A 26,897-nucleotide genomic window follows, 5' to 3' on the forward strand; every position below is an offset into this window, starting at 1 on the left:
CTCATCATCCTGGAGGATAGCAACGATCTTACGAGCTTCAGCCATATATTTGCAGTCTTGATCTGGTAGAAAATTACATTTACTGAGAAAATGTCTATCTGGCCGTCCGGCTTGCTCACATAATGGGCACGATACCTGCCGTGTGCGTGAGGGGAAGGAGTTATGAGGTCTGGTCTTGTCCGGTGGGGGGAACACTGTCTTCCACTTCTGGAAGGAGGAAGTGGAAGCACGGAGAGCCTTGGCATCAGCAGATGTGCCAATCTCCTCTAGCAGCGAATCCAAGGCTTGTGAGATCTCAGGCTTGATGGACACCAGGGTGCGTGATCTGAGCTCGGTGCCGAACCTCTGCTTCACGAGACGCGGTAGGTCAGGATGATCGAGTTGTAGCCAGGGCAGGCCCACGATGTTCTCCAGTGAAGGTGGTGCGAGAAAGCCTTGGTGATGGTGCGGGAAAGCCTGGGTGCTGGTGTGGGAAAGGCTTGGTGATGGTGCGGGAAAGGCTTGGTGATGGTGCGGGAAAGCCTTGATGATGGTGCGGGAAAGGCTTGGTGATGGTGCGGGAAAGCCTTGATGATGGTGCGGGAAAGCCTGGGTGCTGGTGTGGGAAAGGCTTGGTGATGGTGCGGGAAAGGCTTGGTGATAGTGTGGGAAAGGCTTGGTGATGGTGTGAAAAATGCTTGGGGATGGTGCGGGAAAGGCTTGGTGATGGTGCGGGAAAAGCTTGGTGATGGTGTGAAAAATGCTTGGGGATGGTGTGGGAAAGGCTTGGTGATGGTGCGGGAAAGGCTTGGTGATGGTGCGGGAAAGGCTTGGTGATGGTGTGAAAAATGCTTGGTGATGGTGTGGGAAAGCCTTGATGATGGTGCAGGAAAGCCTTGATGATGGTGCAGGAAAGCCTTGATGATGGTGCAGGAAAGCCTTGATGATGGTGCAGGAAAGCCTGGGTGATGGTGTGGGAAAGGCTTGGTGATGGTGCGGGAAAGGCTTGGTGATGGTGCGGGAAAGCCTTGGTGATGGTGCGGGAAAGACTGGGTGATAGTGTGGGAAAGCTTGGTGATGGTGTGGCAAAGGCTTGGTGATGGTGCAGGAAAGACTGGGTGATGGTACAGGAAAGGCTTGGTGATGGTGTGGGAAAGGCTTGGTGATGGTGTGGGAAAGGCTTCGTGATGGTGTGGGAAAGGCTTGGTGATGGAGCGGGAAAGGCTTCGTGATGGTGTGGGAAAGGCTTGGTGATGTTGTGGGAAAGGCTTCGTGATGGTGGGGGAAAAGCTTGGTGTTGGTGATAGTGTGGGAAAGGCTTCGTGATGGTGTGGGAAAGGCTTGGTGATGGTGCGGGAAAGGCTTGGTGATGGTGCGGGAAAGGCATGGTGATGGTGTGGGAAAGACTGGGTGATGGTGTGGGAGAGGCTTCATGATGGTGTGGGAAAGGCTTGGTGATGGTGTGGGAAAGGCTTGGTGATGGTGTGGGAAAGGCTTGGTGATGGTGTGGGAAAGGCTTGGTGATGGTGTGGGAAAGGCTTCCTGATGGTGTGAGAAAGGCTTGGTGATGGTGCGGGAAAGGCATGGTGATGGTGCGGGAAAACATTGGTGATGGTGTGGAAGATGGGGTGGGAAATCCTGGGTGATGTTGTGGGAAAGCTTTGGTGTTGAAACGGATAAAGCATTGTTGCAATGCCGTCATGCTATGGAGTATGGGTTCGATTTATCATTCGCGATGTCGTTTTAATGCCGGAAAAATAATTACGCAATACAGTATGATATTAACATGGTCTTCCAATGAACAGTGGAAGCTTGCAGCCCATGGATGAGCTTTGCTCCGCCGTCTGTCGTCAAGTTTTGGAGATGTCATCAAATCGAGGTTTTCCTTGAATCATAAACAGCTCGGTTTCCTGAGAAAATGAATAACATACCTTGTGTGCTTTTCTCTGTTTCGGACAGGATTGCTGGGACGAACTTATTTTGCTGAAACCCAAATCAAAATGGAAAATTAAATGGAGTTTGTGTCGGCTTTCCATCAGCCACATTCGCCTTGGTTCCCGTCTCGAGCTCCCTCAGAATGACATTTTCTCGTTGTGCGATTTCATCCATCATATGTCGTCACAACGTCGATGCAAAGCAACAACATCGATTGCATGAATAACGACGCTAATCTTCATTTATTTTTCACTTATGACCTAAAAGCGCTTTATTTGATATTTGTAAAAGCATTTGAAGCAGCCATAATTGAAACTTTTTTGTTGCGGTGTATAGACCTTCAATTGTATTGCAACGTTTCCTTTTCATAAACCTTTACAATCCATTCCTTCTACACATTAAAATATATAATTTAGCTGGTTATTCATAGTCATAGCACCGTCTTCCACACTGACGAATTTTCCAATATCAATTAATTATATCGCTGAGGAAAGGTTGCCCGACATGACCAACGGATATGTTATTTAATTGGGAAATCGGAGATATGTTTCTTTTTTACGTTTGTCATATTATCTTGTGGGAAATTCATTTATTTTTATTTCTGACATGCTGTTTTTCGTTAGTACTATATGCGGTGTATAAAACGGCGATATGCGATGCTGCAGATGTAATAAGGTATGTAATAAAAGCTTTATTGAAATATCTCCCGTTCACTTCCTTTGAACGGTGTATATATATATATAAATAATGTATATATGGCAGGAAAGTGAAAATGAGCGAATTAAGTGAAGTGGTGTGTGATGGGAGGAAGCAGGAGGAGTTAATACTAATAGTAATAGCAATATGGCGTTGTTGCGAGCATGGCGAGGATTGCTTGGTCAAGATATACGGTTAGCTGGTTCTTGTTGGTCAAAGGCAAGCGGCAGGCGACGTTTGTGCTCGGGGATCGAGGCAGGGACCGAGCAGCCTGAAGAGCCGTCCGGTTTTGTTGAGGTTTTGCGGCGACACCGTGAAAAGCTGATGAAAGGCAAAGGACATGTGAGGGCAAGCTTAGCTCATGGACATGTGTGCTTCGTTATTGTGTTTATTTTGTTGTTGTTTGGAAGTGCTGATGAAAAACACGGACTCGTGTGAACATATGACAACACTTCCTTTAAGTAAAACCCTTCTCATTTCTGTCTACCTTTTACTTTTAGCATTTAGGCTGGTTAAAAAAAAAATCCTGTTTATCATCACTTTTTTTCAAAAAAGTGGGTAGAGAGGGAGGGGGGGGGGGGGTTTCTTTTTTTTTCTTTCTTTCTTTCTTTCTTTCTTTCTTTCTTTCTTCCTCCCAAGAGTGAAATTTTAATGGATTATTCAACGCACAATATGTTTTTTTCTTAAATATACTTGATCGGACATATATGATGAATCATGTTATGATTTCTAAACGCGTAAAGTTAAACCTTCGTATGTACGCACTGATACGATTCAAATAAAGAACCTATGTCACATTGAGTTCTGTTTACTTTTAATATCTGCTGATACATATAACAATGGTAGACCAAAACTTCGGCTTTTAAGAATAATGTCCGGTTGCCATACATGTATCTATCAGCAGCTATTGCCATAGTATTCATACATATTTGACTAGAATTCCTCGCCACGAAATATCACTTCATGGTACCGGTACATGCATATTGAGCAGTTTGGTACACATGGAAGAGGACATAAACCACATCAAAAGGATGTCTGATTCGCGTTTATACATCTATCTATCAGCAGCTACTGCTATTACAGCACTCATAGATGTATCTATCAGCAGCTACTGCTATTATAGCACTCGTAGATGTATCTATCTATCAGCAGCTACTGCTATTATAGCACTCATAGATGTATCTATCTATCAGCAGCTACTGCTATTATAGCACTCATAGATGTATCTATCTATCAGCAGCTACTGCTATTATAGCACTCATAGATGTATCTATCTATCAGCAGCTACTGCTATTATAGCACTCATAGATGTATCTATCTATCAGCAGCTACTGCTATTATAGCACTCATAGATGTATCCATCTATCAGCAGCTACTGCTATTATAGCACTCGTAGATGTATCTATCAGCAGCTACTGCTGTTATAGCACTCATAGATGTATCTATCTATCAGCAGCTACTGCTATTATAGCACTCATAGATGTATCTATCTATCAGCAGCTACTGCTATTATAGCACTCATAGATGTATCTATCTATCAGCAGCTACTGCTATTATAGCACTCATAGATGTATCTATCAGCAGCTACTGCTATTATAGCACTCATACATGTATCTATCTATCAGCAGCTACTGCTATTATAGCACTCATACATGTATCTATCTATCAGCTGCTACTGCTATTATAGCACTCATAGATGTATCTATATATCAGCAGCTACTGCTATTATAGCACTCATACATGTTGAGTAGCGGTCAACACCAAGAGAATGTTGGTTGCCGTTTATTCATGTATCTATCATCACCTACTACTACATGTTGTGTAGTACTCGTTTAATTTTTGACGAGAAATCCACAGCAATAATTATCACGTTAGGCTCTCCCGTTTGCCGATGATATTTGGCTTCTCCTTCAGAATACCAACTACTTCTTGAACTTCCGAGTGGGCCTCTTCTCGGCAGCACGACTCTTACTGCAGGTACTGCATATAGGATATGACTCATCTGTGGTACCTCAGCTCAACACAGGGAACGGATTTTACTAAGTTCACGAGCAAAAAAAAAAAAAAAAAGTTTTTTTTCGTGGCGGACGACTTTTATGGGGCGGGTGGCGATGATGAACAGGAATTTTTTTTTAACCAGCCTTAGGCAACGGAAGTATTGACTCTCTTTTCTACCTCCTCCCTCCTCCCCCCCCTTCCCTCACATTCTCCTCCCCCCTTCCCTCGCATTCTCCTACCCTCTTTCCCCCCACCCGCTTGCCTCGCATTCTCCTCTCCTCTTTCTCCCTCTCCCCCCTTCCCCCACATTCTCCTCTCCTTTCCCCCACCTCTTCCTCCCCCCCCCCCCCCGTATTGATTATCCCACCTCTTCCCCCCCCCCGCATTCCCCCCACCTCTTCCCCCCCCCCGCATTCCCCCCACCTCTTCCCCCCCCCCCCGCATTCCCCCCACCTCTCCCCCCCCACATTCCCCCCATATCTCCCCCCCCCACATTCCCCCCACATCTCCCCCCCCCCCCCCACATTCCCCTACATCTTTCCCTGCCTCCCCCTGCACTCCCCCACCTCTTCCCTCCCCCACATTCTCCTATTTCCTCTGCCCCCTCCCCTCCCCACTTTCCCCTCCCCACATTCTCCACCTCTCCCTCCCTCCCCACAATCTCCCCTCTCCCTCCCTCCCCACAATCTCCCCTCTCCCTCCCTCCCCACAATCTCCCCTCTCCCTCCCTCCCCACAATCTCCCCTCTCCCTCCCTCCCCACAATCTCCCCTCTCCCTCTCTCCCCACATGCTCCCTCTCTCCCCACATGCTCCCATCTCCCTCCCTCCCACATTATCCTCCCCTCCTCCCCTGCCACATTATCTGCTTCCCTCCCCCCTCCCACGTTCTCCACCCCCCCCCCCCCCCCCCGCTTTCAACTCCACCCACACCTGCTTTATAGCAAGGCTTTGATTCCCATGCAATGGAATATTGCTCTTTTCTTCAGGACAAAAGCTTCTCTGATTTATTAATCTCCTACCAGGAGAGGACAAAATATTTGCTGTCCGTCCGTCCGTCTGTCTGTCCATCTGCCCATCTCACCTGTGGGTTTTGCAATTTTTTCCCATACCCTTTAACATATTAAACTGATACTTGGTACATGGCTTTATTAAGATATGTCTCAGAACAAGTTCGAATTTCAGATTGTTTCATCCATTCTCAGAGAGTTGTGCCCTATTTGAATTTAGAAAATGTCACATATTATACATGGGTCAGTTTTCCAGACTTTCCCCCTTATCCTTTAACATATTGAACTGAAACTTGGAAGGGGACAAGTATTGCAAAGCAATTCTCCCTCTTGCTTTTTGTTTTTTATTTACGAGTACACCCGCTAACTAAGGGAGGGGCAGAAAGGGTCATTCCTCTTTGGGGTACATAGATTACAGCCGATCGAAGGTCAAATCTCAAGAACATTGGGTGTGTGTTCATTTACCAAGTTTCTTGTGGAGAGATCGCCAAGTGGTTTAAGCATTTGAGCAAGCACTCAATTCAAAACAGTTAAGGAATGGCTGGCTTGGCAAGCGCAAGCTAGCTGCTTGATAAATGAGCACGTCCTGGTCTTCTTCCCTTTGTTTCATAATAAACAGCGGGAGCGAGTTTCAAAAGTTCGCTACGAAAAATGCCACGGTAGTGGTAGAAAGGGCCATGTTATTAACCCAACATTTGTGGGTTATATAGAGTACCGTAGATCTTCACTCAGTTCTGTAAGTAAACCTTACTTCATGGATGTCGGGATTCCTCCAAATTTCTTCATTTCGTGTTATAAAGAGCATGAGCGACTGTTTAAAAAGCAAATCGTACGTGTTTGTGGTTTATAATATTTTTTTTCTTCCTGTAGAAGCCGTTGCTCACACGGAAGCGCCATTATAACTATAAGCTATTTAAACACGTTATCACTGCAGGAAAAACGCCTTGGGGGAAGTGGAACATTATTAGTATTAATATTGTTTTGTAATAACATTAATAATATGCGATTATCATTAATTTTGTTATTAAAAGCGTCTTTGGAAAAACGCCACGATAAATCTACTTCTTTGGAAAAATACCACGATAAAACTCACTTAATACGGCTATACACCTCAACACACAATCCATTGATGGCAATGGGGGAGAAAACCCCCTTGGGGAGGGGGGCAAATGAATGCGCTACAACCTTCATTCTCTAACCCTTGGTCATCCTGTCAAGTTTGGTTGAGATTGGATAAGTAAGGACAATGTATTGGCGTCAAAAATTAATCAGGCAGACACAAATGGCGTATTTTAGTATGATACATGTATTGGTCAAAATAAATGGAAACACCAAATGCAAAGTCACTTAATGCCAATTAAGATCCAACATTGGAAACACCAATGTAAAGTCACAATGTTAAGTTGTACGGCCTGTAAATGCGGCCAATGCACCAGCGTCTGGGATTCTGCAGCAGGGATATGGCACCATTCTTCCATGAGAATGTCAGTCAACTCACACCTGTTTGATGGAGGTGGAAAACGCTGTCTCATGTGTCATTCTAGAATATCCCCATAAATGCTCGATGGGTTCGGATCTGTTGGAAGAGAAGGCCACAACATATGGATAACATCCGTGTCATGCTCATGAAACCATTGGGTGACCGCACTTGTTCTGTGAGTGAGGACATTGGGGGAAGAGGGGATTGCGGGTGGGGCTCCTGTTGCAGCCATGATAGCCATAATTATAGGCAACCAGGCCTGTGCAGCATTTTGCCTCCGTCGATTATGTTGCGGGAGGTATTATGTTTTTGGGCTGTATGTCTGTGATAGGTTTTTGTTACTCTGATAACTTGATAACGGCTAAAAAGATCTTCGTCAAACTTTGCGCAGGTATGTATAACGAGGTAAAGATGAACTGATTAGATTTTGTGGTCATGAGGTCGAAGGTCAGAGCTGGTGGCAAGGTGAGATTGGCAGCCGGCAGACCAACGCAGGTGTTTGATTCACCGCTAAAATTGCCCTTGCACATCTGCTAGTAGCTGGGTCGAGATTATCTTGGTTTCGAGCGATTGTTTTATGCCTCCGCCCCCGAAGGTGGCCGGAGGCATTATGTTTTCGGGTTGACCATCCGTCCTTCCGTACGGCTGTCCGTACGTCCGTCTGGCCATACGGGCTAAACCTCATTTTTCTCAGCAACCACATGTCCCTATTCATGCAAATCTTTTCAAATATCATCTTACACCATTGTTGCATAAAGTTTGAAAATGATGACATCGTAGGTCATGTGGTTTGGCATCCATCTTGGATAGAAAAACGAACATAAATCCGATAAACACAAACTTCACAAACGTGATCCCATACATTTGCAGAGTGTACCTTTTTAAGGTCATATGTCACTTGGTGTGGCAGCCATATTAGCTTGAACGCCGGTATTTAAAAAAAAAAACCTTTTCTGAAACCGCTTCACCGATCTATGTGAAACCTGTCAGCTGTCATGGCTGATGAAAATGTGATACTTGAAAACAGCTGAAGGGATTTAAATCAAACTTTTTTTATTTTTAGGACAGTGAACGACTGCATCTGCCCATTTTGGGACTATGTGGAGACATATTGTTGACAAAGTCGCATTGCTCTCGTTTTTCTTCTGCTTTATCGTAGGTGTGGCATCCTCTCTCAATTGTGGTGGATAACCACAATATCTATAGCCTTCTCTGTTGTTTCATAACGGTGCTCTATAAAATGTTCCGAGCACAAAAGCGAGCATGTTTTGGCCAGATCCACACTGGTATTTCAGACAAACCTCATCCAATTTCTGGCAAACTTAGGATTGAGTGATTAGCGTTTGGGTTCCCCTTTAAGCTGCAGATGAAGGGATTGTTGGTGGTAAGGAGTTCAGGCATGCCAAGGAAAGACGACATGATGGAGGATGACCAGTTGGCAGCTGGCATTTAGGCGAACTTTGTGACATTGTTTGCCCAAGAAAGGTCATGGCTGATAGTGAGGCCCAAACGTTTGAGTGAAGAAGTAAATGGGAGGGTTTGCCAGACGGTCCTTTCTAGAGGAGAGAGAGTGTGTGAGATTTGCTAGCATTTAAAAGACATGTTCTAAGTGTTTAATCAGCTTGTGATTTAATCAAGGTCTGAAGAAGGGGAAGAGGGCTGCTGCGGGCTGCTGCGGGCTGCTGTGGGCTGCTGCTTGCCGATATTAAGGATGTCGGGCAGGGGCACATGTGGTGATCCAGTCAGCAGAACATATTCATTACTTTGATACCAGTCACTTATATGCATCCATTGAATGGATCGTGTTGTTCATCTATTTGACGAGTATGATTAAAAAACAAACATGGAAATGGGTTATTTTGGATTGGCAGGACTATTTCATTGTTGAGTATTATTTAATTAAGGTTATTTTTGGCTGCTAATTGAACTTGATTTCTTGTGTATACTTTTTTAAATTTTTGTGACCAGTATTTTTTTTCTTCAAAAATGCTCCATTGTTATAAAATTATAAAACGTATAACTAATGGGAACATCTCTTTGTTGTACCACCCCCTCCCCCTTACGCAAGTCGGGGGCTAAATCTTCCCCATTCTTCCCTGCTGCCCAGATTCGTCAGGACAGCGGGGTCATGATCAGAACGCCAATCGGTCCCCATAAACCGGTCCTTTCCCTCTTGTCTTTCTCTCGCTCTCTTCTCCGACTCTATCGTGGCCTGACTTGTGAATGTGGGGGCACACTATCCTGGATGTGGGGGATCTCTGGGTCGCTCCTGCGATACGATAGGCTGTCTCAGTGCCGCGGGCTTGTTCAAGAGAACTGTCCGAGGCTATACAATAACAACTATAAAACGTCTACAGGTTTTACAAGTTATAGGTTTTAAAATACAAAGTATGATTTTTATTTCATACTAGCAGGAGTTCCCGACATTGCCCAGTGATGTTCTATTCCTGTTGACATTTTGAAGAAATCGATTTGTTTTTTATTTTATTATTTTTTCTATTCCCCTGCTTTCACCCAATAAGGAATTTTTATATTTGATGATATTCCTTCCCCCCACCCACTCCCCACACACACACTAATCGAGGATAATTTAATGTTACCTTTCATATGGCTACCAAGGCTCAGGCACTATAAAGCGATTTGCAAAAAAATCCCAAAAAACAACTTTTTATTATTATTTTTTGCCTAAACACACTCTGGTATTCACTGATTAACCCCTGAAAGGTTTGATTAATATCCGTTCAGCCATCCCTGAGAAAAATGGTTACACAGACAAACGGCTCTTATAGCATCACTGAGAAAAATGGTGACACACACACACACACACACACACACACACACACACACACACACACACACACACACACACACACACACACACACACACACACACACACACACACACACACACACACACTGATAGTGAGGCCCAAAAGTTTAAACGGCTCTCTTATAGTGTAGATTATTTTGAATGAATGAAAAATATTTCACATAACCCAGAAGTGCACTTTGGGAACAAGTTGTTTGTTCTGGGAATTGTTCTGGCAACAAGATGTATCGTATGAAAGGCAAGGTTTTCTAATCAAAGCAAGTAAGTATAACTTGTATAGTTAAACTTACAAGGTTTTCTACCGTGGTCTCGGTTCATACAGGAGCAAAACAAAAAGTGTTCTTCCTTTGCAAATGAATGCTGCACAGCAGAATCTTGTTAAAGAAGAAGAAAAAAAAAAGTTGGCATTTTTTTGCAGGATAAGGAGGAGACCTTTTCATCGCTTCTTCGCCATTCACCACTCATGCAGCTTGGGTTGAGCAAGGACAAGGTGGTGCTTGGACAAATCTTTCAAGTGGTGGATGATGATCTGTACATTGACTTTGGAGGGAAATTCCACTGCGTTTGTAAGAGGCCTGCTGTGGATGGAGAGTAAGTTTCATAATTATTCTACCCCAACCCCTGCACTCCTCCCCCACAAATGCTGCTGCTGCTGTATGTTTCTGAAATGTTCAATTTTTTTATGTTCCATCTATCTATAATTCCAGTAATCTCTGTGTGTGTGTGTGTGTGTGTGTGTGTGTGTGTGTGTGTGTGTGTGTGTGTGTGTGTGTGTGTGTGTGTGTGTGTGTGTGTGTGTGTGTGTGTGTGTGTGTGTGTGTGTGTGTGTGTGTGTGTGTGTGTGTGTGTGTGTGTGTGTGTGTGTGTGTGTGTGTGTGTGTGTGTGTGTGTGTGTGTGTGTGTGTGTGTGTCTGTGTGTTTGGCTGTGACCGCTGTTTCTCGACAACCACGGGTCCGATATACTTGAAACTTGCCAGGTATATTGCTGGGGACCCGAGGATGTGCCTTTTCAAGGTTTGAAATTAATCGGACAAGTGGTTCCCAAGATATGGTCACCGTACTCGCAAGCCGTTCGCTTTGGCTTTGCGAATGGACCAAACCATTTCATGTAAATAGAGGGGGGGGGGGGGGGTTCTACCGTACTCGCAAGCCGTTCGCTTTGGCTTTGCGAATGGACCAAACCATTTCATGTAAATAGAGGGGGGGGTTCTGTGGTCGTTACTGCCACGTGGTTTCAAAGTTTTTTTTTGTTGTTGTTTGCACGCATGTTTTTTTGCACCCACGTACGGGCACGCCCTAGTGAAAATAAATACCACTAAGCCAGTTGCACCTGAAATTAAATAAATACACCGAGGACTCTGCTCATTGAAAGAACAATCTAAGGCAGCGCTGTGCAACCTCAGCCAATCGGAGTTGCATGTTCGGCCCTCAAACAATGCTGGACCTTCATAAAATCCTCAGTTTCATTTTGGATCAACTCAGCTATTTGAAGTTTCATTTGTTGCAGCGTGCTGTTTCTGCGAGGCTTGTGACTCCTTGTCGGGTCATTTCTAATGGCAAGGCGCTGGTACTCTTTGCACAGACTCGATGCACATCACCAGACTCAAAACGGATTTCATGGCATCACTGCACCACTCAATTTATAATGTTAACTTCTGTTAGTGCTTTGTCCTCTGCTTCGCAATTGCTTCATTGTAAATTGGTGACAATCTCTCTATAATGCAAGCAATCTCTGTGTGTCTGTCTGTGTGTATGTCTGTGACCGCTGTTTCTCGACAACCACTGGTCCGATCTAAGTGAAACTTGCCAGGTATATTGCTGGGTACCTGAGGATGTGCCTTTTCAAGGTTTTCTATTAATCGGACAAGTGGTTACCAAGTTATGGCCATTTATTTAGCAAACACATACGTTTTGTATGTGAACGAAGGAACAGCGAAGGACGAGAGCGAAGACCGAAGGAACGATGAAAGTTTTAATTTTTCTTTGCACGTACGGTCAAGCTACAGCGAAGGAACCACGTGTTTGTTGTTTCTGCCTCGCGGTTTGAAAAATTGAAGAATTGGCCATTAAAACTAATTTGCGATTAATCGTAACTGCGATATGCGAACTTCCGGACAGTGAGGCCTTATTTTTGGTACGTACGTCAACGTACGTATGTCCACGTACTTACCTCCCCGCACGTACGGGCACGCACTAGTTATTTATAATGCCAGTAATACCATCAAGGTGTCGATACTCTGTTTCCTTGTAAATTAGGGTTGCAACTGTTTCCACTGCTCACAACACCAATGAGATGATAATCACGTGCTTATCACAATGTTCCAACTTGCCGACTTACTGGCTGCTGTACTAGTTTCAGAATTCAGCGATTGTGTTGATGCATTTTGTTGAAATGTTGTTTTTGTCTATTTGCTTGGTTCAAGATTGGATTAGGCCAAGTAAAATAAATTATTAGCTTCTCATCCCCACCCACTTCCTTTTTGACGGCCGCCTCCTTTGTCATTTTTTTTTAATGCCTCCGCAGACTAAGTCACCGGAGGCCTTGTGTTTTTGGGTTGTCTGTCCGGCCGTCTGTCTGTGATAGGTTTTCGTTACTGCGATAACTGTGAACGACAGTAGGGATTTAAATCAACATTCGATGAAGTATGTACCATGAAACTTTTTTTTTTTTTTTAAATGGGTATACCAAGTCGAGGCTCTTTCATGTCGAGGTGAGGTGGCAGTTTTTAATGGGTAGGGTGAGGGGCAGTTTGGAAGGGAGGGGTGAGGAGGGAGTTTTTAAGCGAAAGGGTGAGGAGGGGAGATTTGAAGTGGAAGAATTGAGGGGAGAGTTTTAACTATTATGTAAAGATGAATTGACTAGATTTTTGAGTTGGGTAAAAATCCTGTTACTGTGACAACTTGTGAAACAGCGATAGGATTTTGACCAAAGTTGGTACAAGTATGTATTATGATGCAAAGATGAAGTTTTGATTTTGGGGTCAAGCAGTCAAACGTCAGTCTGTAATCCGTTTTTGTTGCCACGTTAACTTCAGAACGGCTGAAAGGAATGAAGTCAAACTTGGTTCCAATATGTATAATTATGTAAAGATAAACAGATTAGATTATGGGGTCAAGAGATCAAATGTCAGCAGTGCCATTGGGGAAAAATTCTATTGCTGCACTAACTTGTGAATCAGTGATGGGATTTTGACCAAACTTGGAACAAGTATATGTTATGATGCAAAGAAGAACTGATTCGATTTCATTGTCAAAGGTCAGAGGTCATGTCGGGTAAAAATATGATACTTGAGAACAGCTGAAGGGATTTAAATCAAACTTTGTATAAATATTTATAATGTAATAATGTGGGCGGAGGCGTATTTGCCGACATCCCGACGTTGAAGAGTGCCGTTGTAGGTTTCCAGAACTTTAAAAAAATGAATTCTGTTATTTTTGTCACTGGAGCCTGGAACCCAGACCAATAAAATTATTTAGTGGTCCCTATGGGCCTCGTTTGTAAGTATGCTTGCTCAGCAAATGTGATTTTTGAGACTGTACATGTTACATACGTACATAATGTGTACAGTTCAGTTAACTATCTAGCAAGCTCCAGCAATAGCTCATGTGTTGGTGATCTCGCAAATGAACTATCTCTGTGGCTTTAATTGAGCTACTGACAAAGTGCAGTAAACCTCGGTCTTGAAAGGGTCTTAATTTGTGTATGCACCAGAAAGGCTGGCAGAACGTTTTTGAAGCCATGGTACGCTCATACGGTGTTTGACAGAACCCAGACTGGGGGATATTTTTCATGAATTTGCAAATGGGGAGGTCGACCAGGGATCGCCCATCGGCACCAACTCCCAGACAGCTCGAGACAGTCGTGCAAGTCCACATATACAGTCACGTGAAAAAGTAAGTACACCCCATGTACAGTTTTGACTTTTTCAACATATTTCAACATACAGGTATTTGATTTTCATTTCAACAATATTGAGAGATAAAGGTGATATAATATAACAAATATCATGAAACATTTATATTTTGTAGTCCATTGTATAATTTAAATAAACATAAATGCAAATTTCGCATGTGGAAAAAGTAAGTACACCCCTACATTTATCACTCCTTCAAATACCTAAAATTAGAATCAGGTGCACCAGCTCAGGTGCAAATGATTAGAACATCATTAGAGAGGATCTTGGAGGTACCTGTCTTATTTAAACCTCAGACATTTAGTTTGGTTTGCTCTTTGTTGTTTAAGTGTGTGGCGTCACCATGCCTAGATCAAAAGAGCTCTCTGAGGCCTTCAGAAAGAAGGTTATAGATGCCTACGAGTCTGGGAAGGGATTTAAAAAGATCTCCAAACAATTTGAAATCAATCATTCGACTGTCCGGAAGATCATCCACAAGTGGAGAAGATTCCAAACAACTGCCAACTTGGTCAGGCCAGGCCGCCCCAGCAAGTTCAGTCCGAGAGCAGACCCCAAGATGCTGAAATAAGTTTCTAAGAACCCCAGAATGTCATCACGGGACCTACAGGTAGCTCTTGCTACTGTTGATGTCAAAGTGCACGAGTCTACCATTAGAAAGAGGCGGCACAAATTTGATCTGCATGGGAGGTGTGCCAGAAGGAAACCTTTGCTGTCCAGAAAGAACATCAGGGCAAGACTAAAGTTTGCCAATGAACACCGAGGCAGAGACCAGCACTTCTGGAACAATGTGCTCTGGACAGATAAGTCAAAGGTAGAGCTATTTGGCCACAGTACCAGAAGACATGTTTGGCGAAAACCAAAGACAGCATTTGACCACAAGAACCTGATAGCAACTCTAAAGCATGGTGGTGGAAATATTATGGTTTGGGGCAGCTTCGCTGCATCAGGGCCTGGGCAGCTCACCATCATAGAATCCACTATGAATTCTTCAGTGTACCAGAGGGTGCTTGAGGATAATGTGAGGCCATCTGTCGGAAAGTTGAAGCTCAACCGAAGGTGGACCTTGCAACATGACAATGACCCTAAACATACCAATAAATCCACCAAGGAATGGCTGAAAAGAAAGAAATGGAGGGTTCTGGAATGGCGGTCAAAGCCCGGATCTAAATCCCATCGAGATGTTGTGGGGGGATTTGAAACGAGCTGTGCATGCAAGAAACCCCTCAAACATCGCACAGCTGAAAGAATTCTGCATGGAGGAGTGGGCAAAAATTTCTCCCAGTCGATGTCAGAGACTGGTAGACAGTTATAAGAAACGCTGACTTGAGGTTGTTTCTGCCAAAGGGGGCAATACCACCTATTAGAGCCAAGGGTGTACTTACTTTTTCCACATGCGAAATTTGCATTTATGTTTATTTAAATTATACAATGGACTACAAAATGTAAATGTTTCATGATATTTGTTATATTATATCACCTTTATCTATCAATATTGTTGAAATGAAGATCAAATAGCTGTATGTTGAAATATGTTGAAAAAGTCAAAACTTTACATGGGGTGTACTTACGTTTTCACGTGACTGTATCTAGTACTGGTTCAGTACATTACAAGTACACCAAAGTATAGCAGACAGTGCCACTGCTGCAGTAAATGTTGACGTATCAGGAATATGCCCAACATCTTTTTTATGGCATGTGTGTTGGTTGCTGTGGTAGTCTTTGGTCTGGTCGACTTTACTATGTGGTGGCCATCAAATATCAAATTGTAAGGTGCCCTTTCTCCTTTTTTTTTTTTTTTTTTTTTTTTTTTTCTTTGAAAAGCCCAGACGAGAAACGAATAATTTATGTTGCTTGGCCTTAAGTGAATGTGGTTCATTTGCACAACTGTATCAACAGTTGGTTTTCTATTACCAACATTGTTGCACAAGTCATATTGTCATATTTGCTTGCATTTTGTTAAACTAGGGCATGCCCGTACTATATATATATCTAAAATTATATCCCCCCCCTCTATTTACATGAAATGGTTTGGTCCATTCGCAAAGCCAAAGCGAACGGCTTGCGAGTACGGTAGAACCCCCCCCCTCTATTTACATGAAATGGTTTGGTCCATTCGCAAAGCCAAAGCGAACGGCGAACGGCTAAATCGCCATAGCTCGGTAGCTCGCTGCTCTCTGATTGGTCGAATCGTTTTTTGGACATAGCTCGGTAACTACTTGTCCGATTAATATGAAACCTTGAAAAGGCACATCCTCGGGTCCCCAGCAATATACCTGGCAAGTTTCAAGTATATCGGACCGGTAGTTGTCGAGAAACAGCGGTCGCATACACACAGAGATTAGTGGAATTATAGATAGATGTCATATTTGCTCAAATCGCTCGTAATCCAAGCTGCAACAGGGTCCATTAATTGGGTGTGTGATTGGTGGTGCCTTGGCTGTGGTCTCGTGATTATGGACTATGACAAATATGCATTTTAAAAGCAAAATTTATAACCCCGTTTCATTGCCACTCAAAGCTGTGTGCATCTGATATATTTTGAATACCTGTACAATGAATGCAGCAAACTAGTGTAGATCTTTGTAGGGTTGAACACACCCTCTAACTATAGAAGGGCACTCGGTGGAGCGCATACCTCTGCCAGGCTGAAGAGTTTACATTTTGTATCCCAATCGTTGGCCGGATCTGCATCCGGACCTGAACCAAAAAATGGACCGGCTTGTTCTTCTCACTTAGCCAACCTGTCCACCAAGTTTGTCTGAATCCGTCCTTAACATTTTGAGATTTTGTAGTATATATCGTATTTGGTCCCATCTCTCGATAGAGAAGAACGACTTAAAACTTCTCGGATCTGGATCTTCACTAAAATCTAATCAATTGGTCCTTGTCACACACCCAACCTTTCCCCCATGTTTCGTCCGAATCATTCAATAACATTGCGATATCCTGAAAACAAACAAACAAACAAACTGACAGGGGTAAAAGCATAACCTTGGTCCACCTTCGGTGACAGAGGTAATGACAACAGCATAATATTATTACAAAACAATATTGATTCTAATAATATCCCGTCTCCCCAAGGTGTTTTTCTTCCTTGAACAAGCGCCATATTAACGTGTATAAATAGCTTATTGTGGCGTTTCGTGGGGCACCCCGACCAGAAGTTGTGTGTGTATGTATGTATGTATGTATGTATAATTATGTATATATATATTTTTTTGTATATTTATTTTTTGGCCAGACGGAAGCCTCTCCTCGGTGAAAGACACATGAAAGCCTGCTTGGAGTTTGCAAAAAAGCACCTGAAGGACTCTGAGACTGAGAAACAAGATTCTGTGGTCTGATGAAACCAAGAGAACTGTTTGGCTTCCATCTGGCCACTCTGCCATAAAGCCCAGATCGGTGGAGTGTTGCAGTGATGGTTGTCCTTCTGGAAGTTTCTCCCATCTCCACACAGGATCTCTGGAGCTCAGCCAGAGTGACCATCGGGGTCTTGGTCACCTCTCTTACCAAGGCCCTTCTCCCCCGATTGCTCAGTTTGGCAGGGCGCCCAGCTCTAGGAAGAGTCCTGGTTGTTCTAAACTTGTTCCATTTAAGAATTATGGAGGCCACTGTGCTCTTGGGAACCTTCAATGCAGCAGAATTTTTTTGTAGGCTTCCCCAGATCTGTGCCTCGACACAATCCTGTCTCTGAGCTCTGCAGGCAGTTCCTTCGACCTCATGGCTTGGTTTTTTCTCTGATATGCATTGTCAGCTGTGAGACCTTATGTAGACAGGTGTATGCCTTTCCAAATCATGTCCGATCAATTGAATTTACCACAGGTTGACCAATCAAGGTGTCGAAACATCTCAAAGATCAAGAGAAATGGGAGGCACCTGAGCTAAATTTCAAGTGTCATAGCAAAGGGTCTGAATACTTATGTAAATGTGATATTTCAGTTTTTTCTTTTTAATAAAGTTGCAAAACTTTCTAAAATCCTGTTTTCTCTTTATCATTATGGGGTATTGAGTGTAGATTGATGAGGGAAAAAATGAATTTAAACGATTTCAGCATGAGGCTGCAACATAACAAAATGTGAAAAAGTGAAGGGGTCTGAATACTTTCTGAATGCACTGGATATGTAGTATATATGTAGTGTATATATAAACGACAAACACGTGTGATTACCTTTTTATACAGTCGATACAACTCTTTAACACTAAACTGAAAGGGAGGAAACGCAACATTCTTGAGGTATTATATGCTTATTGCAAACCCCACAGACGAATGCACCCAAGCCGAGATCTCCTGTCATCTTTCTACCCTAGAGGATAATAACATGCACCTTCCTGTCGCTCCTGCAGGGAGTGGGTGTACTCATACAAAAAAAACATTAGGTTATAGATGTACTACTAAACGTGACTTCTGTGTGACCATACTTTACCGCAGCTGAAGGCCAGAGGCATTGTTTTTAGGTGTCTGTCCCTGTCCATCTGTTGTCAGTTGTTTCTTTACCACGATAACTTGAGCCACTAAAGGGATTTCAACCAAACTTGGCACAGGTATGGACTTTAATAAGAGGATCCATTAATTAGATTTTGTGGTCAAAATGTCCAAGGTCATATTTAATTGAAAATATTTGTTACTACATTAATTTGTGAACCACTGAAGGGATTTCAATTAAACTTCACACACTTAAGGAATAATACAAACATTAACTGCTTTTTTTTTTTTTTTTTTTTCCTATACTGAATCGAGGCTCGTGAAAGAGCTGACAACCGCGAGGGAAAGACAAAGACAGTACATGGGGACCGCGAGGGAAAGACAAAAACAGCACATGGGGACCGCGAGGGAAAGACAAAGACAGCACATAGGGACCGCGAGGGAAAGACAAAGACAGTACATGGGGACCGCGAGGGAAAGACAAAAACAGCACATGGGGACCGCGAGGGAAAGACAAAAACAGCACATGGGGACCGCGAGGGAAAGACAAAGACAGCACATAGGGACCGCGAGGGAAAGACAAAGACAGTACATGGGGACCGCGAGGGAAAGACAAAAACAGCACATGGGGACCGCGAGGGAAAGACAGTACATGGGGACCGCGAGGGAAAGACAGTACATGGGGACCGCGAGGGAAAGACAAAAACAGCACATGGGGACCGCGAGGGAAAGACAAAGACAGTACATGGGGACCGCGAGGGAAAGACAAAGACAGCACATGGGGACCGCGAGGGAAAGACAAAGACAGTACATGGGGACCGCGAGGGAAAGACAAAGACAGTACATGGGGACCACGAGGGAAAGACAAAGACAGCACATGGGGACCGCAAGGGAAAGACAGTACATGGGGACCGCGAGGGAAAGACAAAAACAGCACATGGGGACCGCGAGGGAAAGACAAAGACAGTACATGGGGACCGCGAGGGAAAGACAGTACATGGGGACCGCGAGGGAAAGACAGTACATGGGGACCGTGAGGGAAAGACAAAAACAGCACATGGGGACCGCGAGGGAAAGACAAAGACAGTACATGGGGACCACGAGGGAAAGACAAAGACAGCACATGGGGACCGCGAGGGAAAGACAAAGACAGCACATAGGGACCGCGAGGGAAAGACAAAGACAGTACATGGGGACCACGAGGGAAAGACAAAGACAGCACATGGGGACCGCGAGGGAAAGACAAAGACAGCACATAGGGACCGCGAGGGAAAGACAAAAACAGCACATAGGGACCGCGAGGGAAAGACAAAGACAGTACATGGGGACCGCGAGGGAAAGACAAAAACAGCACATGGGGACCGCGAGGGAAAGACAGTACATGGGGACCGCGAGGGAAAGACAAAAACAGCACATGGGGACCGCGAGGGAAAGACAAAGACAGTACATGGGGACCGCGAGGGAAAGACAGTACATGGGGACCGCGAGGGAAAGACAGTACATGGGGACCGCGAGGGAAAGACAAAAACAGCACATGGGGACCGCGAGGGAAAGACAAAGACAGCACATGGGGACCGCGAGGGAAAGACAGTACATGGGGACCGCGAGGGAAAGACAAAAACAGCACATGGGGACCGCGAGGGAAAGACAAAGACAGCACATAGGGACCGCGAGGGAAAGACAAAGACAGCACATGGGGACCGCGAGGGAAAGACAAAGACAGTACATGGGGACCGCGAGGGAAAGACAGTACATGGGGACCGCGAGGGAAAGACAGTACATGGGGACCGCGAGGGAAAGACAAAAACAGCACATGGGGACCGCGAGGGAAAGACAAAGACAGTACATGGGGACCACGAGGGAAAGACAAAGACAGCACATGGGGACCGCGAGGGAAAGACAAAGACAGTACATGGGGACCGCGAGGGAAAGACAAAAACAGCACATGGGGACCGCGAGGGAAAGACAAAGACAGTACATGGGGACCGCGAGGGAAAGACAGTACATGGGGACCGCGAGGGAAAGACAAAAACAGCACATGGGGACCGCGAGGGAAAGACAAAGACAGCACATAGGGACCGCGAGGGAAAGACAAAGACAGTACATGGGGACCGCGAGGGAAAGACAAAGACAGTACATGGGGACCGCGAGGGAAAGACAGTACATGCTTCTAATTAAGATTTAACAGGTCAAAGGTCATGGGCCCTTTGGATATCATTTTGCAGACCATAATGTGAAGTAGAAGCATCTGGTGATCTCTCTCTTGCTTATCTCTTCTTTCTCACACCTTCTCTCATATGACCTTTAATTGAAATGTAATGCAACAGTTGGTTAACATCTAACATGGGCAGAGGTATGTCCATTGATGCCTTCACATTTAATTGTCCCCCGTCGCACCGCGGAGCGAAAGGGGGACTATGGTTTTCCCCTCCGTCCGTGTGTGCGTCCGTCCGTCCATGCGTGCGTAAGCGAAGGACCGAATTCTAATTTGGTGTGTGGGTGCAACTAGGCATAAGGAAGAACGTGATTGAAAATTGGGTCGCCACGTCAAAATCCAAGGTGACCGCCACCATATATATGTCAACCTTGTGAGCGAAATCTCTTGAAAAATAAACGAACTACTAACTTCTAATCTGGTGTGGGTGTATCGACACATAAGGGAGAACGCTATTGAAAATTGGGTCGCCACGTCAAAATCCAAGATGGCCGCCGCCATGTATGTCTGAACCTTGTGAGCGAAATATCTTGAAAAATAAGCGAAGTACCAACTTCTAATCTGGTGTGGGTGTATCTACACAAGGAAGAACGCTATTGAAAATTGGGTCGCCACGTCAAAATCCAAGATGGCCGTCTTGCGTCTTCCACTTTGTCAACTCATCACTTCCCCGACAGGGGACCTCGGCGTAACGCTTGTTCTATTTTCTAATTAAAGTGGTGTAATAGAGCATCTGCTCCGGGTCTGCAAAGCTGGTGGTTCAAGCCGCGGTTGCTTTAAATGGTATTAGTCATACCAAAGACTTTTAAAATGGTACGTGCTGCTTCCCTGCTTGACATTCAGCAGTTAAAAGGATATAGGCAAAGGCAATCCTCATCGTTGCCATCCATGGGAAGGAGGAAATTTCTCCTTATGCAATGCCCCACTGAGTGGTCAGAAAAGCGGCGTCATTGTTGCGGCATCGCTAGTACCCAGAGTACCCCGAGAATTAACAGCACTTCATTCAAGCTCATTGGCTAGTGGCTAGGCTAGCGGCTAGGGTGCCGGCTTAGGATCCTAGGATCCTGGGTTCGAATCTCGGTCGATCGCCGAATTAATGCCAGAGGGGTTGACTCAGCCTGTCATCCTTCCGAGGTCGACTAATTGAGTACCAGTTCACTGGTAATTCCCTGTTTGTCGTTGAAGGCGGCAAAAAGGGTTGGCGTCAGGAAGGGCATCCGGCCGTAAAACATTGCTTCAAAAAGGGGACCAAAAAAAACAACAACTACCACGGTCCCCGAAAAGGCCAACCCCCGCTTTGCGGGGAAAAATGGCCTCTAAACGGTGGTTATTCAAGCTCATTGGCTGTGTTTGTCTCATCTAACAGTCCTATGTTATGTATTTGTCTATGTCCATTTGTGTGAGGTGTATGGCAGCTCCACCACGAGCCTTAGATCTTGTTGAAGAAAATAATATTAAAATTGGGGAAAAAAAAGAAGTTTAGATTAGGGCAGGTGCCGGCCGATCACAATTCAGCAGTGAGGTTTCCATCTGTCAGTCTGTATTTGTTATTTTGATGTTTCCTATTGCACAATGTTTCTTTGTACTTAGATGTTGAACGAAAATGAAATAACATGTCTGCAATAATATGATTCAGTGCTAACTTTTCTGATTTTGGTCACTTGTGTTGATCTAATCAGTGTTGAGATACTTGCATTTCTTATGTCACACCTGTCTAGAGTTGCACTAATCTGAGAGGAGATAAGGTCCAGCTCAGCTTACACCGATTCTCAGTGGACTAGCGAAGCGCCGCGAAAGACTTCCATCTGTCAGAGAATAATAAAAATGGCACTGTTGCAAAGCCAATAATCGATTTGTATCTGGTTTAAAACATAAATCTGCCTGTTTTAAAAGCACATCTTTCTGTATTGAAGAAGTGGGATTATGAGCTTAATGCAGCGGTTCCAACAGTAACATTTTTATTATTCTCCAAGAGCAAGAACCCTTAATAAATAACAAGGACGTAGCATAGAAATTTATACGCAGTAATACCGCTTGAAGAAAAAGAAAAAGAAAAATATATAAAAGTACCTTGAATGAGCACACAAACAACGATGATGAGGAAGTGTTGCAAAATGTCGTTTTTGTGTGTTTCACTCAATTTTACATCACCATTGAGGCTCAGATATATATATATATATATATACACAAAGAATTAAGTTAAGCACCCCTACACAACGAATTAAGGTAAGCACCCCCTAATATATATTCTTTGTGTATATGTATACATTGGCATATATTCTAAGGTATGTGAGATCAAATAATGATTGGTATGACATTAGCAATTATCCATTGATGAAATGCAGATACACAGGGTCTATGAGACGTAGGGTTGAGTCAGTGATCCGATCACGTGGGTCCTACACACGTTATTGACGCAAAGATCGCTAGAGGTCTTCTCAGAACAATGACTGTACGTTAGAAAACATAAACGTCATCCACACTGTCCGTGATGGACCTATAGCTCCATACTTAAATTGAGGTGAAAATATGCCTAAAATTCCCAAAAAATTTCACCTTAAATTATTCAGAATAAAATATTGAAAACGGCATGATTGTTATGTTTTTATGTGACCATAATATCACTTCTCCAGAAAATATAGCAATATCATGGGTATATTACACTGTTTTGACGACAACAAACTTGTAATGTGCGAGGTTGTAAAAAAACGGGGGGGGTGCTTAACTTAATTCTTTGTGTATATATATATATATATATATATATTAATTATATTATATTATATTATATTATATTCGTCCTGGTGTTGGCTTAGCGGTTAGGGTGCCGGCTTGGGATCCTGGGTTCGAATCCGGGTCGATCGCTGAATTAAACGCCAGGGGGTCGACTCAGCCTGTCATCCTCCCGAGGTCGGCAAATTGAGTACCGGCTTGCTGGGATGAATGATCACGGTGTGTACCCCGGTTAGAATAGGTACACCGTATCCCTGCGCATCGTAAGAGGCGACCGAGGGTTGGCATCAGGAAGGGCATCCGGCCATAAAAACATTGCCTCAAACAGGGAACCATGATTGTCATGGGGCCCGCAATGCTAACCCCCGCTCTAGCGGGGAAAATGGCCTTAAAACGATCCATTCATTCATTCATATATTATATTATATATATATATTATATTATATATGTATTATATTTTATATATGTATTATATTTTATATATGTATTATATTTTATATATGTATTATATTTTATATATGTATTATATTATATATATGTATTATATTATATATATGTATTATATTATATATGTATTATATTTTATATATGTATTATATTATATATATATATATATATTATATTATATATATATATTATATTATATATGTATTATATTTTATATATGTATTATGTTATATATATATATATATTATATTATATATGTATTATATTTTATATATGTATTATATTTTATATATGTATTATATTTTATATATGTATTATATTATATATATATTATATTATATGGTTGCTACCTTTTTGCTACCTCGGAACCTGTGCCTACCTTTGCCAAAAAAACATTTTGCTACCTCGGAGACATGCTGAATGGAGAAGGTGGATCAGACTCGGCAACGGTTGCTCAAGTGAGATGTGCATGGAAGAATTTTCGGGAACTGAGTGGCGTGCTGATGAGGAGGAGAGTGTCACTGAAGCTGAAGGGAAAGGTGTATGCTGCATGTGTGAGAAGTGTTATGATTTATGGGAGCGAGACATGGGTAATGAACGTAGAGCAGCAACGAAGGCTGGAAAGGGTGGAAATGCGAATGGTTCGATGGATGTGTGGAGTATCGTTGAGAGAGAGGAAGACAAATGATGAATTGCGAAAGATGATGGGAATATTGCCTGTGATTGATGCTGTGAAGAGGAACAGGTTGAGATGGTTTGGTCATGTATTGAGGAAGGATGAAAGTGACTGGTTGAGAAGAGTGATGGAAGTTAATGTAGAAGGAAGTAGAGGACGGGGAAGACCGAGAAAGACTTGGCTAAAGATGGTGGAAGAAGAAATGCGGGCAAGGGGGTTAACAAGGAGAGATGCAGAAAATAGGGCAAAATGGAGAAGATTGTCATGGGGACCGCAAGGCTAACCCCCGCTCTAGCAGGGAACATGGCCTTAAAATGCATGTTGTATGTATTATATTTTATATATGTATTATATTATATATATATATATATATATTATATTATATATGTATTATATTTTATATATGTATTATATTATATATATATATATTATATTATATATGTATTATATTATATATATGTATTATATTATATATATATATAATATTATATATGTATTATATTTTATATATGTATTATATTATATATATATATTATATTATATATGTATTATATTATATTATATATTTATTATATTATATTATATTATATATATATATATATATTATAGATATGTATTGTTGTTTTTTTTTTTGGTTTGTTTTTTATATATGCTGTCAATCTATTACATCCGTCAGAAAACCGATGGGTAGGCTCGGCTGGTTATTATATTTCATGCAGCATTCCAGTTGACACACTCCATTCATTTATGAGTGCAAATCTTACAACAAATGCTAATTTGGACCATTAGATTATTAGAGTTGGCTCAAATGGGGTTCTAAAAGGGCTAGGACTCTATCGAATAACCATTTGATCGACATTCATTCCCGTTTCACAGCCTGATTGAGTGCTATCACAACAGTAAACTAGAACGGCACTCGGTCGAGAGCATACCTCCACCAGACTGAACATTTTATGTTTTGTATCCCACTGATAGGCTGGATCTAGATTCGGACTTAAACCAAAATCTAATCGGCTTGTTCTTGTTCTTGTAACCGAACCAACTCATCCACCAAGTTCAGTCATGACTCGTCCATAACTTTATAAAATATGTTATACATATTGCTTTTCTCCCGATCTCTCAATTGTGAAGAATCACTTGAAAATTAAATAATTCTCGTATCCGAATCCATATTCAGATATTCACCAAAATCGAATCGATTCGTCCTTGCCACACACACACAACCTGTCCACCAAGGTTCGTCCAAATCCGTTCATAACTTTTTGAGATACCGTGCTATGTATCGGTTTTAGCTCCATCTCTCATTGTGAAGAATCGCTTAAAAATTCTCTGATCTGGATCTGCATTCGAATCTTCACGAAAATCAAATCGATTCATCCTTATCACATATCCGAGCTCTCCATTAAATTTCGGCCGAATGTATCCAGCTTTGTTCCAGTGTCTGTTCACAGACAAACAAACGTCGTGCAGAGCATGATACTTGCAAAATCAACCCCACCACAAACAAAAAAATTAAGTTGCCATGGATGCATCAAATTGTCTATTTCATTGAGATTAAAGTTGACCTAATCAAAACTCTTGTGAAGTGGATGAAAATGTATTATTAGTCACAAGAAAATTGATTTTTTAAGTTTGACTTTGGGTTGACCTTTTGACCTCAAAAATGGTTTGTTTGCCAAATCAGTGACTCAATTTGCAAATCCTGTTCAACATTCAAGTCAGTCGGATGAAAAATCACAATTTTTGAAATTGGACCTCAAGTTGACCTTTGACCTCAGAATCAATAGGCTTCTTAGTTTTGGTTACCTCGACAACTACCTAAGGTTTCATGATCGCTTTAGATTGACAAACCTGACTATCCTGTAGGCGATTGACAAACAAGCAACCAGACAGACAGACAGAATAACAAAGTTGACCTACCAATATCTTTGAAAAATCTTCGATTTTGCAAGTAACGAACAGACATGGGTGAAAAAGTAACCTTCATCCACCATCGGTGACAGAGGTAATCAACCCCACAGAGTTTTATGGCAAGTCAATATTGATGATTAATATTGGTTGATACTTTCAACTTCTCTGGCACGTTCCAAGTCCACAAAATATTTGTTGCCGTCCAGGCTCTTGTAAGCTTTCATAACCTCCTTCGTGGAGTTGGAGGAAGTGTTTGCTCGGTAATTGTAGCTCTTGGTGGGGTGCTGTCGTGTTCATCGGGCAGTTGCTCCACATTGTCTGCTTCTCCATAAGGGTCAGCAAATTTCCCAGCAAACTGTAGGGATCTGTGAACCAGCAACTTGTAATTTCTGGATATACCGGTGCCTGCTGTACTTATCTAAATGACATCAGATAACAAGATTCAATATGCCGAACCACTTCGCATTACAGCTATTTCTCCAGACATTTTGAGTGATCCCAATACAGATCTGGATATCTGACAAAATCTCACTTTTTCAAAAGCGTTTGGGTCTCACTCTCTGCCATAATTTTTCCTGGGAAAAACACATTTCCAAGCTGGCCTCCAAAGCCAGTCGCTGACTGGGCATTCTCCATCGTGCGAAGTCCTTCCTTG

General features: G+C 42.9%; 2 protein-coding genes across 4 annotated transcripts in view; one reads left to right on the plus strand and one right to left on the minus strand.

Annotated features, from left to right (window-relative positions):
- Positions 1-2,088, minus strand: part of ZBTB46 (zinc finger and BTB domain containing 46) — a 95,984-nt gene extending 93,896 nt beyond the window's left edge. The window contains exon 1 of one of the 2 annotated variants that reach the window (XM_068110141.2): positions 1,911-2,088. The gene's annotated coding sequence lies outside the window, so the exon portion shown is untranslated. The remainder of the gene's footprint in view (positions 1-1,910) is intronic. The other variant, XM_068110139.2, reaches the window with a different exon arrangement.
- A 635-nt stretch (positions 2,089-2,723) lies between these two features.
- The window catches only part of MRPS28 (mitochondrial ribosomal protein S28), a 31,570-nt gene continuing 7,396 nt past the window's right edge, over positions 2,724-26,897 (plus strand). Inside the window, exons 1-3 of one of the 2 annotated variants that reach the window (XM_068110144.2) lie at positions 2,727-2,952; positions 4,525-4,587; positions 10,345-10,517. In XM_068110144.2, the coding sequence (XP_067966245.1) occupies positions 2,758-2,952; positions 4,525-4,587; positions 10,345-10,517 (431 nt within the window). In that variant the 5' untranslated portion in view covers positions 2,727-2,757. Of the gene's footprint in view, positions 2,953-4,524; positions 4,588-10,344; positions 10,518-26,897 lie in introns of both variants that reach the window. The other variant, XM_068110145.2, reaches the window with a different exon arrangement.

Source organism: Myxine glutinosa, chromosome 3 (genome assembly GCF_964187855.1).
Source record: "Myxine glutinosa chromosome 3, kmMyxGlut1.1, whole genome shotgun sequence".
NCBI lineage: Eukaryota > Metazoa > Chordata > Myxini > Myxiniformes > Myxinidae > Myxine > Myxine glutinosa.